Below are 14,984 nucleotides of genomic sequence, written 5' to 3'. Positions count from 1 at the left end.
ATAGAACGCAGCACTTTCTTGTTTGCTGAGCAAAGCTAAACATTTCAGTAAATTACATGCCAAGTCTTCAATATGTACATGCCATCAAAGAGTTATCCAACTAGTTTGATAGACTACCTGACCAGACATTGGGTGAAGCAAGGACAACGCATGATAAAACATACATAGGTCACGCTTTTCCTTCTATTGCAAGTAGTATGTAAATATTTTTGTTTTTCAAACATCCTCTTGAGTAAGATTCTCTTTGTACCACAGAACACTTTAAGCTGGGTGTGCGTGCAATACCCAAGATCTTCCCAAAGTATTACTGTGTTCATAAGGATTCTAGGGCACTGCCTGAAGTCAACCAAGGTCTTAATAGGGGTGTCTTTAGATTAAAACCATAACAATAATTTAAAATATGTCCATTAATCTCCAGAGGCCCCAACCCACACAAAATACCATATTTTGGCACTGGAACAGATTTAACGTTTTAAAATTATATTCCTTCATTAGCTACTTTAAAGAATGGCAGACATATGGTCCCTTTGACAAAAGGAAAGCACACGCTGCTTCTCTTCAGGCTCCTGTCCATACAAACATATTGACATCTTCAATTCCCTTTGATTTCATCTATCCTCCACCACACAAACAGACACATTCAAAGACAACGTAAACACATGAGCCCACGGGGCATACACACTGAGAGGGTATCATGTCTGTATCCTTGTAATTGTGGGAATAACTTTACTGACATGGGAATCATGGTATACATAGCACAAAGACATCTAATAAAAAAAATATATGTATCAGTTTTGATTATCCACATAATGCCAAGCACTCTGTGACTTGAAATGCTCAGGCTGGATTTTTTATTTTTAGAATGCAGTTTTGAGAACAAGGTTAAAAAATAAATAAATAAATAAATAAATAAATAAACATAATTGGATTTGTGTTGGGGCTGTCATTGATTTGGTCTCTGTGGCTCCATGGGAATGTGAGGTGACCATAGGTGACCTGAGGGTGAGGGCGGGTTTTAATATCACTGTCACCCAAGGCATGGCCCAGCAGCTACTCGATACCATAATAATGTGTCAGCTTTGGGGAATTGTGCAGATGTGAAGATCAGATCAATTACTCTGGCATGGTCTAATTGCTAAGAACACTGAGCAATGGTTCTGACAATAGAATATACCAACACCTAAGAACAAATTAGTTTGAAATAAATTTGATTATAAGTGATCCATCATTAACCGATATGCTTCATGCTGATGAATGTTTCCATGTGAGAATGACGTGATGATGCGTAAATCCATAGTTTTTATGTTTAATTATATCTTGAAGACAAGTGTGCAGTTAGAGAACCTTGCATATTCTTTGGATTCATTCAGCATTAAAATTATTATCTCTGACGAGGGCATTAAAAAGAAAGTCTTATTCTTTCTATTTCTGGATTTGGATCTCGTTATGTTCTGTTCACTTGTCACACCAGAACTATCGTTGCCACCTTTAGGGGCTATTATACATACCCTATTAAATCCATTATGTGTGTGTGCGTGAGACCAGGAAGTTCCGATGGACGCTGATACACTATTTCCTAAGTATTCTAAAAACTGAGTGTTTTCTCCTGCCTTACAGTTGGAAAAATGTAGGCTACTAGTACTATGATGAATTACAACGGATCAGACATCAACTATGACTGAATCAATCCGTCATGTTCGTTCATTCGGTGTCAGAGAGTATATATACAATGGAGTCACACTACCACCTAGCGGACTGGTGGGATAATGTTTCGCTGTGAAATAGATCAGTCAACCTGTAATTTTTTACCAAACAATTAACTACTGATTTTGTGGATTCCATTTGCTAAATTGATGTATATGTATGCCACATTTATAGGTTGACTAGATACATCTGGAAATCTTGATTTGATTTTCTGACAAGCCACGTTATAATTAGAGATCCATGTGTTGTGTGTGTAAGCTAGTGCTAACTCTGCTAGTGCTAGCTAGTAGCATAAGAAATGCCTCGTTGACTTTCTAATATTAATAGTCGTAGCTAGCTAGAGCGAGTAATAATAACATTGTCTGGGAGCAATACAAACAGTTCGATCAAAATGGAGGAGCGTAAGTATACTTAAAATCACCTTTACACAAGAGCAGTGGAATAAGTGTATTTGGGAAGCTCTATCTTAGCTAAATAATCATATCTCGGTAGTTAGCCTGCGTAACTGTAGTCACTGTACTGTAGACAGTAGACACGAACAACACAACAGTAGGTAACAGTACCCCAATCCGAGGTATAACTAGTGTAAGAGAATACTAGCTTGACTAGCTACAAAGCAACTTATGTTAGTGGCTGCTTTTTATTTTATTTAGTGCTAACAAGGGTGGGAAGCTAGTGCTAAGTTAGCCTGTCTTAGCTAGCTAGCAAGCACATGTCCCCTGCCAAATGTCTTCTATTTGTTAAGAGTTTCCTGAACTTAAAGGTATCGTGCAGGACAGTCTACCTCCTGGCCAAGGGGAAGTTCTTTGCATCCAGGTGAGTATCTAGCTCGCTAGCTTTCTATCATGTAAAGTTAACACTGTATTTGCCAACCGTAGGCAGAACGACTGACCCCCATTTACTCAAGTTTTGATGCAATTAGTCGGTGTGTTTTTGTTCCAGTCTGTCACTCAAAGTCAGGCAGACAAGTTCACCAATGCCTTTCTGAAGAACAGTCTTCCAGGGAAGAATCAGGAGCAGATTGAAGAATACATGAATCGCAAAGCAGTGATTTTAGAGTACCGAAAACAAAAGACTCCGAGGATCAAAACGAAGAAAGCTAAGGGGCTCAATGCCAGACAGAGGAGAGAGATGAAAGTCTTTCAGCTAAAGCCAGAACATCAGAAGTTAGTGCACTGACCTTTTAACCAAACACTTAAAATTGGTATATTGACACATTTCTCAATGTTGAAACTCAATGGGGTTTTTTGTGAACATATGTTTTCTGCAGTGACTAATTTTAATACCACCAAAGGTACAAAAAAATAATAATCATATTAGGTCAAACTGTACTCAAGATGTTTGTCTACTTCTAATTTATAGATATCTACTTTTCTTGCCTCTCCATGGACTATGGAAACAGTACATTGTAGACCTGTGCAATGGATTAAAACCAAATAGGTAAGAATCTTTGATAACTGTAATATTCCTCTTACTTTCAAGATTGCCTTGCTGTCTCACTTTCATTCTTTCAAAGGTGTTTGTGTGTGCTTGAAGTAAAAATTATTTGGATTGCTGTCTCATATTGATTTGTGTCTTGTCAAGAAGCAGTTTTCATCTCTGTTGCAGCAACCCACAGTTAATTCAGCAAAGGCTTTTGAAGGCTGACTTTCACGGGGCCATCATGACAGGTAACACGTGTGCACGTGTGTCACATCGTTTGTGAGCACTCCAACCTACGATTAACCGAGTGAGATAAATGTGTTTTTCTTTGATGTTCACTGTTCTTGTGCTGTACTGACACACAGTGGTTCGGTCCAAGTGTCCGTCTTACGTTGGCACCTCTGGGATCCTGGTTCAGGAGCTCAAGCACGTTTTCAAAATCATCACTGAAGAAGACCGACTGAAAGGTTAGTGAACTCATGGATTCCAGTTCATCGCTTGTTTTACAGGTGCTGCTTCTCCCTGATCCATTCTTCTCTCCTCCTCCAGTTATACCCAAGAGGAACAGTGTGTTTGCAGTGGAGATCAATGGCTTTGTGTCCCACATTTATGGCAGCAAGTTTGAACTTCGCTCCAGTCAACGCTCTGCTAAGAAGTTCAAAGTTAAGGGAACTATAGACTTGTGATGGAGAAAATAAAGTACTTCAACGACAGCTTGACACAAATTCTGCTATTTATAAAAAGAAGAAGACAAGAGATGCTTTCTTCTCAGGGCTGTTGTTCTTGAGGTCTCAGGGTGGTGACCCTGCATCATATCAGGGACAGCTAGTAGGAGTTTCTGGCCTGTCACATACACAGCAGTTCCAATGTTGATGTTTATTTTTATTTTTTATTATTCAAACCAATATAACAGGTCCAAACTTGCCCTCCCCACTCAGAGATTTTCTTCATTGTCACAGTGTGGAGCCTTTTTGTTGAAATGTAATATTTTGTCCAAAAGAGGTTGATGCAGACACTTAAATATCACACAGATGTCCTTGTCTTATGCTGTATGTGAATGCAACAATAAAGCATAAAATACTCAATGACTTTTTGAACACTGCCTTGTTCATAGATTGCGGGGACAATGGTGTGATGTTAGTTTGTGGGAATTTCCTTATTGAGTTGGCCTGTTGTTTTGGTAAATACATGAACCACTCCCTTCTGGCAGAAGGCTGTGATCTATCAGGAAACAAAACATCTATAAACAAAACCTCACTCCACAAAAACAGTTCCTTCCCATCCGCTGCAGGCCTCTTCAAAAAGGCAAAGGACTTTAACACATCACTTTATCTGCACAAGACACCTTGCCATTTTGCACTATGTTGCCCCATTTGTGTTTGTATAGCTGTTTTATATTTTATTCTAAAGTTTTTACATATTTTAGCCCTAGTTTCTTTAGTTAGACCTGTACACTACTTATTTAAGATTTATATGTTTGATGAATGCGCCTTCCTGTCACAGTAAATTCCTTGTCTGTGTGTGATCTTTTTCCTCATTTTAAAAAGTGACTTTCTCTTGTTGGAAACTTTTTGATGTATCTGTTGAAGTCATAGCAGTAGGCTTACAGTACACGTGGATGTACTGTACAGTACAGTCCAATGCATTTCTAGAATGGGGAATAATCAATGGGAATATGGCAAAACGTCATTATTTACCTACAAATAATATTAAATTTTTCTCACCTTTTCAACAAATAGTTAAATAGCCTTTCATAACACATAAAACCACTAACTCCAGTGAGAAAATGCAGATGGAAGTGAATCCCATTCTTTATACTGTTTGGCTATGCCAATTTTAGAGTGGTGTTGGTTTTCAACCTGTAAAGATACAATACACATTCATTCTGGTAACTGGTATAGTTGTGTATCCTGTCCAGCCTGCTTTTCTACTATGCAGCTGTGATGTTTTCCAAAGATAGATTTATGATTTTGGAATTTCCTCTGTTGTGTATGCTGTTAACCCTATCGTTATGTAGGGTGAATTCGGGTCTTTTACATTTTTTGCATGAATTTTCTCATCTGAGTTTCCTGATGAACTAGTGCCCTGACCCTTTCTGTGACCACACCAATCACGTTTTGTGATTTCAGTCACATAACATCCATGCTAAACTGAGAGTCATAGTTCTGTGGACTAGACATTGTCATAGCAGGGAAGAATACTCTGGAGTTTAGGTGTCCCACATTACCCAATGTCCCAGATTACCCAAATTCACCCTACAATCACATTGCAGTCTCTCCTGTGAACCCTACAAAACAGAAACATACAGTTTGACATGATTGATAAGGAACTTAGCACAACTTAGGTGTTACTTCTTGTTTTGATGGAGTCAGGCATGGTGTCTTCGGAAATGACATGAAAAAAGTAGTTTTTATGACAGTTTTTTTCTTTGTAAAGTAGCAGAAATAGACGGTGTACTGAGGGGTTGTTTGCTCTGTTTGCTCTGTGGTGAATTGGTTAGGACCTTTTGGTAGCTTAACCCTTCTTTCATGTTAGGGTCCCCTGAATGTACTACTGACCATATACTTATTTTCTGCTAGGATGTCCTGCAAGTATATCAGTATCACATAGTGAACTAAATTACAATGTTGCTATTTTTGTGCTATGAGTAGTGCATCCCAGTGTAATTACTAAATATAATGAAAGTAGTGTACTGCACAAAATTACTTGGACTTTAATGTACAGTATTGTTGGGGGAAATATGTTAAAGATATGTGCTGGGAATCATTCACATAGGATATATTTGAGCCTTAAACAACACAACTCTTAATATGGTTGAAGCAGTTTTGGCTCAACAGTTGCACTATACTTCTAACTAGTTAGACAAGTTCACCATTTCTCGCATCAGCTCCACCCCTTCCTGGATTGGTGTCAGTGAAACTCCCTTTATGCAATCCTGCAGCCTATAAAAGAGAACTACCTCATGGTTAGAGGAACAAATATTTCTTACATGTTGATACTTTCACTGTCTACTCTCTAGATGTCTGACAGGCAGACAGCAACACTAAAAGAAGATACTCAAATCAAAAGGAAACCAAGGTAAAACGAACAGTATTTTGTTCCTAACTGCAACACATGGGTAATTGTTAGCAGTATCTACTGTTAGTTGTCAAATAGCCTGGGTAATAATGGTGTTAGGTTTTCTGTACTTTAAATGATCATTCAAAGATTTTGTGCTTTAAATTTAGGTTTTTGCTCCCAGTGGATTACTATTGCAAATGTTTTGTATATTTACATTTTTGTAATTTGTAAACTCTTTTATTTATTAATAGAAGACATAGTGAACCTTTGAAGAATTTGCATCAATATAGGTTATATATTTTGCAGATCTACTATGATGGACCAGGAGAACTCTGAAAGGATTCGGGCTGTAGAGAACTCCTTTCGCCCGCCTGGGAAGCCCCTAGCAAACCCGGGTCGAGTCCTGGTTGGAGAGGGCAGGCTGATGAAGCTGTGTCGCCACAAGCCGAAGCCCAGAGCCTTCTTCCTGTTCAACGATGTGCTAGTTTACGGCAGCATCATATTAAACGGCCGCTGGAACAAGAGGCAGCAGATCATCCACCTAGGTGAGCCTCTTACTAAGATAGGACAGCCTGGGCTGCCTCTGGGCTGCCTCCTTATTTTCCTGGAATGCATGACACCAGTGATTATAAGATTGGTCCATTTTTCCAATACACCATTTTGTTACTAATTGTGACTTCTTCACTATTGCCTGCTTCCCCTGCTCCTGTTTGTCATCCCCCTCCTGTGACTCCCTCCTTCCTCTTCCTCCCTCTTCAGAGGACATTGAACTGGAGGATCTGGAGGACGGGCTAAACATGAAAAACCAGTGGCTGATCAAGACCCCCCGCAAGTCCTTCTTCGTGTCGGCCACCTCCTCTGAGGAGAAGCAAGCCTGGATGGAGCACATCGAGGACTGCCGGACCAAGTGGCTGCAGAAGGCTGGCCGCAAACCCAGCAACGCCTTCGCCGTCACTTGGATCCCCGACCGGGCGTCCGCCATATGCATGCGCTGCTTTGGCAAGTTTAATATCACTCACAGGCGGCACCACTGCCGATCCTGTGGCTTCATCGTGTGCAACCCCTGCTCCAAGGCCCGGGCCGTGCTCCCACACATCTCCTCCAAGCCCGTCAGAATCTGCAAGCGGTGTACCCTCAATCTCCAGGACCAGGGGGTCGAGGAACACCTGCGACCGAGGGGTGACAGTGACGGGATGAACTGCGGCTCTGACGAAGACGATCAGCTTGCTCCGGAGTATGAGCCCTCCAGCGATGAGGAGGAGAGCATGGAGGATCGTGCCCTCAGTAACTGTGTAGACTCTCAGCTCCACTCCACTTCAACATATGTTTTTCTGAACCCTGATCATGAGAGACCAGCAATGACGTGACAATGTGCATGACTGAACTTAATAACGTAGTGAACAAAAGTGCCCTACCAGAGATTTGTATATATTATTTTTTTATATCTTAAGATCAAAGGTCATGAAGATGTTCCGAAGAAACCTGTTTATTTTGATTGTTTACATTATATCAAACTCTATCTTCAGTCATAGCTTATGCTTGATGTTACTGTTATGAGAACTATTCTAGATTGAAGTCATTTACAAAGCTCTTGATAATGATGAAACCCACTGTTTATATTGTATCATAAGTTTTTGTTTACATTTGAAGTTGTTTTTACCCATGATGGTATTTACGGTTTTTACAATCCTAGCTGCTGTCAGTCTGTCTTTTTCTATGTAATATTAACAGTAGGTGACAACTATGATGAAAACGGTATTACTGTAGATGTCCTTATTGATCAAATGCACTTTGTTATAGTAACAACATATTAAAATACAATGAAAATGTGTATTTTGTGTCTGATGATTATCATCCATTTGGACAAAATAGTGCAGTGCCCAGTCTGTGTCTGTAATGCAGCTGGTGATCAAAACACCTCAGTTCTCAAGATAATTATGCTACACACATACACACACCCACAGACAGAGACTCCTGGACTTATAAGATGACCTTTCTATCTCAGACAATGTTATCAATCAAACAATTCAGTTCTCCTGTGTGACACATGAAATATGATATCTTAAGTAGGTTTCATCAATCAGTCATCTCTTGCGAAAATGGTCTGATCGAACATGCCCCCCATTTTAGTCTATTATTGGTCCTTGCATTTGGAAACTTTGTCAACACATTTTTGGCTCTCGAAGGACGTTTCCAAAAACCTGATGAGCAGTGTCATTCCACTACATGACATAACTATAGAAACTACCCTTTGTAAATGCATTAGAAGGACTTATGTGTTTTCAGTAGTTTGATTTTTTGTTTTTTGCCATATGGTGAATAGCCCATTTCCAGCCGGCAGAGGATGTGCGGTTGTTAGGTTAGATCTTGGAGAAACCTAATGGCTTTGGTTTGATCAAATGTGCTTGGTGAACAATCATAAGGTCAGCTAGAGACTTAATGGCATTACAAGCTCTTTGTTGAGTTTGAATAAGGCCTGTGACAGTTGTGACATAGTATAATCTAATTTAAACCTGTTTGACTGTCAAGATGTGTGCTTGTAAGAAAATAGCAGGTATGATGAAACTGCAAGACTGGTATTTCAAGGTAATGGAAGACGAAGGGAACAAGGAAATTAGTGTTTTGAAAGATTCTCCAAAAATGTAGAAGGAGTAAACTTCTCAGTAGATCTACGCTTACAGTATGTCGTTGTCAATGTTGGAAGCAGGCTTAGGTCAAAGTGGTTAAAGCAGCTGCCTGCAGCTTGACAACACTGTCCCGGACAGTGGAAATAGTAGTGGCACTAAACTAGCGTACAACATGTATAGATAGACAATACAGCAGCAGTATCAACACCTAGTCCAGTCATATCATTAATTGAGAAATTAATTACATCACTAAAATTGTTGATATTGTGCAATGTTTATTTAATTCAGCATTTAAGTGGGTTGATTTTTTCTTATTTTTTAAGGCAGAATCAAGCTAGGTGTAACCTGTGTTTTTCAGCTAACATTGTGTAATAGTACCTTCGAACCTACGTTCAGGAAGGACTCTTTTGTAGTTTAGGTCATTTCCTCATTCTGATAATTGCCTACTCACTTATGTTCTTCTAAATTGGATTGCAACGGATTAACAATAAATTCACTCAAAACAGTACATTTCATAATTGACACCTGTTAACTTTATTTCATCAACTTGTATCATGATTATACAAAGGGCTAAACAAATGCTGGTATCAAGTTTGAAAGTTTTTCCCCCCCACATTCACTGTATGAGTTCTACAATATCAATAGTGATTTGTTCATACACATGCAGTGCATGCAAGACACTAAATCACACACTGCCTACAATGATCTCTTTAAGAAATCTTCAGATTGATTATTTTAATAATATGCACACTTCTACATTCTGTGGTAACCTTTCTTCAACACTTAATATAGGCTCTGTGTTGGAAGTTTCAAATGAAAGGAATTGTGTAAGTTGACATATTACTTGGATCGAAGGCCACTTTGGTACCACTGAGACTTGTCCAAGTCTCTTTATTACACATATTCAAGTATAGTGAAGCAGAAGCATGATTTGTATTACTCTACAATAAATAGTACGTAGGAAAAGTTCCTGTTTACTCATTGCAAGATGGAACCATATGGTTGTGTAACTGTTTAAAGTCCCTGCCTGTCTCATAGCAACCCTGTTTCCCCACCACCACCACCACTAAAACACAAAAGAATGTCAGTTCTGTCCCTTCATACAGACATTGTATGTCTGTTCTGGAAGTTCTATTTTGGCTCATCCAACAGGCGTCAGTCTCCATAGCGCACCTCCCCCCGCAGTTCCTTGGTAACGTAGCTAAGCAGTGCAGCCGTCACCTGCTGTTGGAGCGTGGCATTCCCCATCACCAAGGCAACCAGCTGTGCTACGTCTGTCCAGTCGAGCGAGCCGAGGACAGCCATGATGTCGGCGTAAAGCTTCTGCCGCTGAAGGGGGGGCAGCTCGTTCAGGATCTCAGGTAGGGGTCGGAATTGACCACTGGTCAGCCAGCATCCCAGCATGCCCCCCACTGCACCACCTAGGAGGGAGAAACAGGATGGAGGAAGAGAGGAAGAGGAGAGAGAGAAATAGAATGGACAAGGAAAGAGACATTAAAGTAGTCAGACGATGTAATAAACACAGGCCGTAATGCACTCACTCATGGCTCCCTGACCTGGTTTCAGAAAAGGGATATGGCGCCACCATGTGATGTGCAGGAGGTGTTGCAGCCATTATTTGGGGGAATTCGTTGGTGTGATCATGGAGATGTGTAAATGATTAGCTCCTCACCCACAGCAATCCCTGGGGGCCCACCAACGAGACCTCCAAGAAATGCAGATCCTCCGGCCACCACTGCGCCCTTGGCAGAGCTCTTCACCGCCACCTTGATCTGGCGGTTGGCCGACAGGTCACTGCACAGGCGCATGACATCATCCATACGGGGCGCCATCACTACGGTCACAGAAGATCACCCAGTTACCTGGGACACACCAAAGATAAAGAACAGACAGTCTAGTATAAATGGTACATTTGTCATACACAAGAGCAATAAAGCATCATTTTTCTATGATTGGCCCCTGTCACTAAGTTTTCCATTTTCCCAGTGGTGGAGAGTGCCATCTGTTGGCAATAAACTGCCATTAGCCCATCATCAAAACTGCTGAGATACCAAAAGTGAAAGGAACATTGTTTCAGTGTAGGGTACACAATAGATTGTACATAATATGAGAAAGAACTAGATAACATTTTAATTTTTTCAAGCAGAAAATAAAAGATACAAGAGTTCAAAATAATGTGTATACCACAATATGTGTGATTAAGGATGTTCATATACTGGTCTCAATGAATGAGTCTGAATGAAATAAATGAAATTACCTCAGAATACCTACTACACAACTAATGAAAAGTAGGCTAGTTAACCTACTAAAACTAGCTTTTGGCTTTAAACCCAATACTTTTCTATTAATAAATTATATGAAGTCCAAATCGAAAAGGAGAGAACTAAAAGCCACATCCGCCTTCTTATGTGTTGCGATTTTAAAAACACATAATTGCATTAGCCTGCAATAAGACCTTACATTATAACAAAATACTGGGATCCAATTCCTACCGTAGTTGCCTCGATAACAGAGCCAAGGGATTTTTGATTTCCAATTCAAATTGAAGTAAACTTGTCACCGCTATGACTGATGGGAATGCATTCTACTTCCTGTTCTGAATCTGATAGAACAGAAAAGAACATTGCATTTCGCTGTTAACATTTCTTTTGGAAACAAAATAATAACAATGAGAAGCACAATTTCGAAAAAAAAACTGAAACAATGTTTCTATGTTAACGTCCTCCCTTGCTAGTGTGTATAGGCTATTAGCTGCCCTCGGTTGTTTAAATCTAGAAAACGGTAAAAACACATGAAATGCAAATGTGTTGTCTTCACAGGTCTTACATCAACTATACTTCTAGATGTATCCTCCTCAAAGTTAGCAATGCACACATGATCGTAATGGCCCGAGTTTATGTTAACTTTCCGTCATTATAGCCTACTCAGCAAGGTCCGCAGGGAAAGCTCGTTTCCCAACGGGAGTGACGCTCCGCCTTCTGAGGGGTGTGTTTGGTTTGGTGACGTTACTCAGGGCTGGGACAAGATGTTCATAAACAACTTTGAAAATCATAACATCAGAACAGTTACATAGTTATTCTAAAAGCAGCCGGGCGACACATCACGAAAAACTAATTCGAATTTATTTTAATCTTCTCGGGTAAGATAAATAATAATAGAATACAACTTTGTTCACACTTTGGCATGAGAGGGTAAACCTACTCGATCTGTTCTCGTCTATTGTTCTTGTTTTGTCTAGGTAGCCTGTTCAGATCGCTTCTGATCCTACGTCTTAGTATACAATTGCTTAATTTAAAAATAATAATACAATGCATATTTTGAATATCCTAGTCTTGTATAATGGGTCTAAATGTGACAGCGTGAAAATGACATTTTTGCAATTACCCGACAATAGTTCAGTTTACTCCCTTGATGGAAGTCATCATGATATGAAAGCATAAATTAGCCGTCGGTTTCCAAAACGGTTAGGAGTCTACTGGTATATTTAGTGTTAGGCTATGTCACGATCTGGGGTAGGCTACTGATGTGACGTTGTTACCAAGCTGAGTTGTTTAAGTAGAGAGTCCAGACAAACATACAGATAAACAGACATATTGTAATAAACAGTGAAAGGTATCAAAACACTTTTTACATATCGGTGCATTGGATAATAGACAGCTATTTATTTCAGCAGAAGTTGTCTTTATAAAACGTTTAGCATTTAAACTTGAAGTAAATGTATTTATTTTGCTTACTACTGATATTTTAAATACGTTCGTTTTTTTGCTGGAACAAACCAGATATGATAATTTACATATAATGAAAATAGTCTGTTATTGGAACTCCCATGCTAACGATTAAAGAAAACATATGAATCAACAATCTAGACAAATGTAACTTTTGCTGCTGGTGTATTCAGGGCACAGGATTTCCCTGCCAGCAGAGGGCCTCCTAGGGGCTTGTTGTTCCTGGACCACAGCTGTGGCCTTTGCTGTGCTCTCAGGGTCATTAGCACAGTACAGAAGGTCAAAGAATCACACAAGTTATGGAACGACAGACCAATATAAAAAAAGGGTTGGATTAGTTTTATTTTAGGGAGTTATTTAATTTGATGAATGTAGGCTATTATGAAACGTATTTGATATAAAAAACAATACTATTTTTCCATTAATTCCTAATCTGTAGTTGTAGTTTTGGTTATATCATTTAATTTGAGAGAAAGTACCCTTATATTGAATTATTTGGATTTCCAAATGGAATGGCTAATGGATTGATAAGGCCAGTGAATGCCTAGTGCAGTACCTTTATTGTCCTCAAGATGAAATTATCTTTGTCTCTGCAGACTTCAGCAAGGGAGACAAGTGAGACATCAGGATGTTTGGAAAGCTTTTTGCCCATCTCCTTGGTAACGCAGAAGAGGAGTTTGATGCCACAGCCTCCAGTGATAATGTGGATGACACCTATAATGACCTGGTGGAATTTGAGGAGGGAGGTTGGGTCATCGTCAGGATTCAAGGTAAAATCTGATCTGTGCCTCTGCCTTTTTCCCTGATGGTCTCAAAGTACTTGTCTCTCAGATTCTCTAAATAACACAACTAAATAATTCAAGACCAATCTTGAATTCTGGAACTTTTACCTGAAGCCACAGTGTTTAACACCCTGTGGCAGTGACTATGAACATAATAGACTTGCCTTGTCCTTGCTCATAGAGATTCCATGGTTGACTTTTGTAGAGAACGTCCCACTGGAACAGCCTGAGGTGGACCCTCTGGAGAACATGCTGATTGAACACCCCAGCATGTCTGTCTACCAGATGAGAAGCAGAATCACAGAGGATGAGCTGCTGGACTCAGATGAAGACGAGGAAGACTGCCCTAGGTCAGTTTGCATTCCGTCAGGGCCCAATACAGTTTGACTAATCCAATAAGGTGAGATGTGCGTTCGCACATACACACCATAGTTGTTATCAAGCACGGTAGGCAGCTAACCGACAATGCACCTCTCCGCAGGCCTGTGTCCATCAAGCAGCATGTGTCCTGGAGGCTGGCGGCCTGGGGCTCCCCGCTGCCTTGCCATGTCCACCGCTTGGCCCTCCACAGAGCAAGGCCCCTCCCTGGGCACAATAAGCTGACCAGGAGTGCCCTCCACAGGCAGAACCTGGCCAAGACGCGGTTCTCTCCTGCTGAGAGACGCTATGGCCACTTCAAACAGCCCAGCCAGCGCCTCTTCAACTACTGAGACTTGCATAAACAGCGCCAGAGCTGTCAAATAGGATAGGAAATCATGTCAAATGCTTACCTGTGTTAGAACAACTGAGTGGTCGTTGTTAACCTACAAAACCACACCAGGGCTCAACCCAAAGGATGTGAAAGGATTTCCAATTGTGTTTGATTTAGGTCTGGCCTGCGTGCGTTCAAGGTCATCTCTAATTCAGTCAGGTTTATTTATCGTTTTTACACCTCAGGAACTTTATCTGTATGATTTGATGACCTAGAACACTTCTGACTGAGAAAACCGAACCCTTATCTGTGACGTTTTGAGCCTGCCATTCCCTCCAGACTTGTCAGCTATCATGTAACTACTCCCAATAAGGGAAAGCCTGTAATATGGTTTAGTGAGAAATGTTTTAAGTTGAAACATGTCTGAGTTCAGGAAATGTCCTGAGGAGTAGTTCTAGAATGTTATGTGTGGAATGTTTATTTGACATTTGATACAGTTTGTAATGGCACTGGTACACATTTCAATAACTTCAATGTGCAATTAGGCAATAGCACATTTGCATCCATTATTTTCAGTGATAAGGAATACATTGTATGTGCCGAAAGTATGCTATTGGGGTGACTTAGATTGAATGTATTTACTGTATGAACAAGTGTTTGTGATTTTGAGTTTGTGACCACACCATGAAACAACAAAACTCAATTTTGCTACTATTTGTAATATCATAAGGTGCCGATACATCATCTAAGAAATATCAATCACTGATTGTAATGTTTTGTATCAAGTACATTATTTTATAACTTTTAGTTTAGTAGAGCTTGCAGTGATTGTTTGTCACATGCTTCATGTTAGATAAAAGTCCAGTTGTAAATACAGTTCTTTTGTATCAGGTATATTTATGAAAGGAAAAAAATATGAAATAAATTTGTTTTGTTAAATTGTTGACAGCATCTCTTTTTGCAAAATAATGGA

The 14,984-nt window shown here is 39.9% G+C and overlaps 4 protein-coding genes across 10 annotated transcripts; 3 read left to right on the top strand and 1 right to left on the bottom strand.

Moving 5' to 3' along the window:
- Window positions 1-1,609: 1,609 nt before the first annotated feature.
- pop4 (POP4 homolog, ribonuclease P/MRP subunit) lies at window positions 1,610-4,214 on the top strand. Of its 4 annotated transcripts, none has more exons than XM_084681517.1 (7): window positions 1,610-2,105; window positions 2,450-2,520; window positions 2,647-2,870; window positions 3,067-3,144; window positions 3,292-3,374; window positions 3,492-3,593; window positions 3,676-4,214. In XM_084681517.1, the coding sequence occupies exons 1-7, from the start codon at window positions 2,096-2,098 to the stop codon at window positions 3,810-3,812; spliced, it is 705 nt and encodes a 234-aa protein (XP_084537643.1). In that variant the 5' UTR covers window positions 1,610-2,095; the 3' UTR covers window positions 3,813-4,214. The 4 variants fall into 4 exon arrangements, with proteins under 4 accessions (XP_084537643.1, XP_084537645.1, XP_084537646.1 ...); XM_084681519.1 differs by having other exon boundaries at window positions 1,615-2,105; window positions 2,468-2,520; XM_084681520.1 differs by having other exon boundaries at window positions 1,623-2,105; window positions 3,313-3,374.
- A 1,871-nt stretch (window positions 4,215-6,085) lies between these two features.
- Window positions 6,086-8,000, top strand: plekhf1 (pleckstrin homology domain containing, family F (with FYVE domain) member 1). The gene is made up of 3 exons (XM_084682315.1): window positions 6,086-6,204; window positions 6,493-6,731; window positions 6,946-8,000. Exons 1-3 carry the CDS (start codon window positions 6,146-6,148, stop codon window positions 7,551-7,553), a joined length of 906 nt encoding a protein of 301 aa, XP_084538441.1. The 5' UTR covers window positions 6,086-6,145; the 3' UTR covers window positions 7,554-8,000.
- A 1,323-nt stretch (window positions 8,001-9,323) lies between these two features.
- LOC146247166 (protein C19orf12 homolog) lies at window positions 9,324-12,216 on the bottom strand. Of its 3 annotated transcripts, none has more exons than XM_084681760.1 (4): window positions 12,198-12,216; window positions 11,306-11,415; window positions 10,486-10,675; window positions 9,324-10,234 (listed from the first exon to the last, which is right to left on the bottom strand). In XM_084681760.1, the coding sequence occupies exons 3-4, from the start codon at window positions 10,643-10,645 to the stop codon at window positions 9,969-9,971; spliced, it is 426 nt and encodes a 141-aa protein (XP_084537886.1). In that variant the 5' UTR covers window positions 10,646-10,675; window positions 11,306-11,415; window positions 12,198-12,216; the 3' UTR covers window positions 9,324-9,968. The 3 variants fall into 3 exon arrangements, with proteins under 3 accessions (XP_084537886.1, XP_084537885.1, XP_084537884.1); XM_084681759.1 differs by lacking the exon at window positions 12,198-12,216 and adding an exon at window positions 11,640-11,821 and having other exon boundaries at window positions 10,486-10,855; XM_084681758.1 differs by lacking the exon at window positions 12,198-12,216 and adding an exon at window positions 11,640-11,819.
- On the top strand, window positions 11,809-14,950 carry LOC146247165 (uncharacterized). 2 transcript variants are annotated; one of them, XM_084681757.1, is made up of 4 exons: window positions 11,809-11,952; window positions 13,135-13,308; window positions 13,526-13,670; window positions 13,802-14,950. In XM_084681757.1, the coding sequence occupies exons 2-4, from the start codon at window positions 13,167-13,169 to the stop codon at window positions 14,028-14,030; spliced, it is 516 nt and encodes a 171-aa protein (XP_084537883.1). In that variant the 5' UTR covers window positions 11,809-11,952; window positions 13,135-13,166; the 3' UTR covers window positions 14,031-14,950. The 2 variants fall into 2 exon arrangements, with proteins under 2 accessions (XP_084537883.1, XP_084537882.1); XM_084681756.1 differs by having other exon boundaries at window positions 13,502-13,670.
- The last annotated feature ends 34 nt before the right edge of the window (window positions 14,951-14,984 follow it).

This window comes from Hypomesus nipponensis, chromosome 19 (genome assembly GCF_054491055.1).
Source record: "Hypomesus nipponensis isolate SF chromosome 19, ASM5449105v1, whole genome shotgun sequence".
NCBI classification, from domain to species: domain Eukaryota; kingdom Metazoa; phylum Chordata; class Actinopteri; order Osmeriformes; family Osmeridae; genus Hypomesus; species Hypomesus nipponensis.
The sequence above is the reverse complement of the archived record's forward strand: the minus strand, read 5'-3'. Positions and strand labels throughout refer to the sequence as shown.

Coding starts and splice junctions, on each gene's coding strand:
- pop4 (XM_084681517.1), top strand. Junction 3,145..3,291: donor AATGGATTAAAACCAAATAG/GTAAGAATCTTT, acceptor CTTGTCAAGAAG/CAGTTTTCATCTCTGTTGCA. Junction 3,375..3,491: donor TCACGGGGCCATCATGACAG/GTAACACGTGTG, acceptor ACTGACACACAG/TGGTTCGGTCCAAGTGTCCG.
- plekhf1 (XM_084682315.1), top strand. CDS start 6,146: ATGTCTGACAGGCAGACAGCAACACTAAAAGAAGATACTCAAATCAAA. Junction 6,205..6,492: donor CAAATCAAAAGGAAACCAAG/GTAAAACGAACA, acceptor TATATTTTGCAG/ATCTACTATGATGGACCAGG. Junction 6,732..6,945: donor GCAGCAGATCATCCACCTAG/GTGAGCCTCTTA, acceptor CTCCCTCTTCAG/AGGACATTGAACTGGAGGAT.
- LOC146247166 (XM_084681760.1), bottom strand. CDS start 10,645: ATGGCGCCCCGTATGGATGATGTCATGCGCCTGTGCAGTGACCTGTCG. Junction 10,235..10,485: donor GCCCCCAGGGATTGCTGTGG/GTGAGGAGCTAA, acceptor TCTCCCTCCTAG/GTGGTGCAGTGGGGGGCATG.
- LOC146247165 (XM_084681756.1), top strand. CDS start 13,167: ATGTTTGGAAAGCTTTTTGCCCATCTCCTTGGTAACGCAGAAGAGGAG. Junction 13,309..13,501: donor GGTCATCGTCAGGATTCAAG/GTAAAATCTGAT, acceptor CCTTGCTCATAG/AGATTCCATGGTTGACTTTT. Junction 13,671..13,801: donor GACGAGGAAGACTGCCCTAG/GTCAGTTTGCAT, acceptor ACCTCTCCGCAG/GCCTGTGTCCATCAAGCAGC.